Here is a 695-nt window from a genome sequence, read left to right on the forward strand (position 1 = left end):
TTTACTCCTGCAGCCTTGGCTGGCCAGGAGGCGAGTGCTTCAGTGTCCTAGGTGGACCCATGCATGGCCACGGTGTCCCTGATGCGCCCCTCCCCACCTAGGAATCATGCCAGGCCATCAAGGAGTATGTGGACACGACGCTGGGACCCTCCATCCTGAATGTGACCAGCGGGGCTCGTCTGTGCAGTCAGGTCCTATGCTCCGGCCATGGCCGTTGTGCCCGGCGCCCCAGTTACCCCAAGGCCCGCTTCATCCTCAACTCCACCAGTTTTTCCATCAAGCCTACACCTGGTGGTGGGCCCCTGACCCTACAAGGTGCCCTCTCGCTCGAGGATCGGTTGCGGATGGCAGTGGAGTTCGAATGTCGCTGCTACCGTGGGTGGAGGGGGACACGGTGTGAGCAGTGGGGCATGTGGTGATTGGCATGGGCACGCACTGAGTACCTGATGCAAGCTGGGCCTGGCTAGGTAGGGCTTTCCCAAGTCCAGGCAGTCACAGGAGTCATGGTTAGGCATCCAGTCACAGGAGTCATGTCAGGCATCCACCCGACAGAGTCAAAAATACTTCCTCTGGAGACACTGAGTCAGTCTTCAAACAGAAGCAGTCACAAGCACTGACATTCGGGACTTCCCTGGCCATCCAGTGGTTAAGACACGGAGCTTCCACTGCAGGGGGCACGGGCGGAGACTAAGATC

General features: G+C 59.3%; 2 protein-coding genes across 4 annotated transcripts in view; both read left to right on the plus strand.

Annotated features, from left to right (window-relative positions):
* HYAL1 (hyaluronoglucosaminidase 1) overlaps window positions 1-695 on the plus strand; it is a 5,569-nt gene that overhangs the window by 3,822 nt on the left and 1,052 nt on the right. For 2 of the 3 annotated variants that reach the window (XM_010851813.1, XM_010851814.1), the window contains one exon: window positions 102-506. In XM_010851813.1, the coding sequence (XP_010850115.1) occupies window positions 102-419 (318 nt within the window). In that variant the 3' untranslated portion in view covers window positions 420-506. Of the gene's footprint in view, window positions 1-13; window positions 507-695 lie in introns of those variants that run through there. The other variant, XM_010851815.1, reaches the window with a different exon arrangement.
* NAT6 (N-acetyltransferase 6 (GCN5-related)) overlaps window positions 447-695 on the plus strand; it is a 4,948-nt gene continuing 4,699 nt past the window's right edge. The window contains exon 1 of the mRNA XM_010851952.1: window positions 447-452. Coding sequence (XP_010850254.1) covers window positions 447-452 — 6 coding nt within the window. The remainder of the gene's footprint in view (window positions 453-695) is intronic.

The sequence above is a fragment of the Bison bison genome, unplaced genomic scaffold (genome assembly GCF_000754665.1).
Source record: "Bison bison bison isolate TAMUID 2011002044 unplaced genomic scaffold, Bison_UMD1.0 scf7180017864304, whole genome shotgun sequence".
Taxonomy (NCBI): domain Eukaryota; kingdom Metazoa; phylum Chordata; class Mammalia; order Artiodactyla; family Bovidae; genus Bison; species Bison bison.